The following is a 713-nucleotide window of genomic DNA, read 5'->3' as shown; positions in this document are numbered from 1 at the left end:
GCGGGGCGGGGCGGGGCGGTGGTGGAGATGAGGCAGGGCCCCTGAGCCAGCCTGAGGCCCCATCCTTTCGCACCGGGGTCTGGAAGGTGGAGTGAAGCTGGGTGAGGAAGTGCGGCCGGCCTCCCGGGCCTCGGCCCCCCAGAGCCAGCACGCGTTTCTCCACCAGGGTGCAGTCCACGTCGTCATCCTGGACGATCACGTCTTTCTTCAGGATCTTGATGGCGTAGAGCTCATCGGAGCCCCGGCGCTCGGCCAGCATCACCTAGGGACAGAGGCCTAGTCCATCTTGGGAACCCAGAGCGCTGGTCCCTAGCCTTCCCTTTCAAGGAGACAAAGAAACAGAATCCCGGGTCCCCCCTCTCACTCACGGGGGACCAGGTGCCCTGACGTGGCCAGCTATTCCTTCAGGGCAAGTATCCATATCTTTAGGCTCTCTTCTCCAGGAACTCAGAGGCACCATCAAACCATCTTTGGGGCTCAGAAGCCTAGTTTCCCCCGCCCCAACCCTGATTTCATCTCTAAGAAACCCGACCCCTCCCCCAGAGCCCCAAGAATCCAACCTTCCCAAAACTGCCTTTTCCTAGAACCATGAGGAAGCTGAAGTCGGAGATGTGCAGTCGTCCAGGGCTGGCCCCGAAGAAACAGCGCTTGGAGTCGGTGGGACTGGGGGATGGGGAGGGGATGGGAGATGAAGAGGGACCCGTCCGCACCCT

At 61.6% G+C, this 713-nt stretch overlaps 1 protein-coding gene across 1 annotated transcript; it reads right to left on the bottom strand.

Moving 5' to 3' along the window:
- Window positions 1–51: 51 nt before the first annotated feature.
- Window positions 52–663, bottom strand: LOC104982452 (protein kinase C gamma type-like; the record flags this gene model as incomplete). The annotated part of the gene is made up of 2 exons (XM_010831869.1): window positions 52–262; window positions 561–663. Coding segments are annotated over 2 exons (314 nt in total), but the record flags the coding sequence as incomplete, so codon positions are not given.
- Between the last annotated feature and the right edge of the window lie 50 nt (window positions 664–713).

Source organism: Bison bison, unplaced genomic scaffold (genome assembly GCF_000754665.1).
Source record: "Bison bison bison isolate TAMUID 2011002044 unplaced genomic scaffold, Bison_UMD1.0 scf7180017616524, whole genome shotgun sequence".
Taxonomy (NCBI): Eukaryota; Metazoa; Chordata; class Mammalia; order Artiodactyla; family Bovidae; genus Bison; species Bison bison.
The sequence above is the reverse complement of the archived record's forward strand: the minus strand, read 5'-3'. Positions and strand labels throughout refer to the sequence as shown.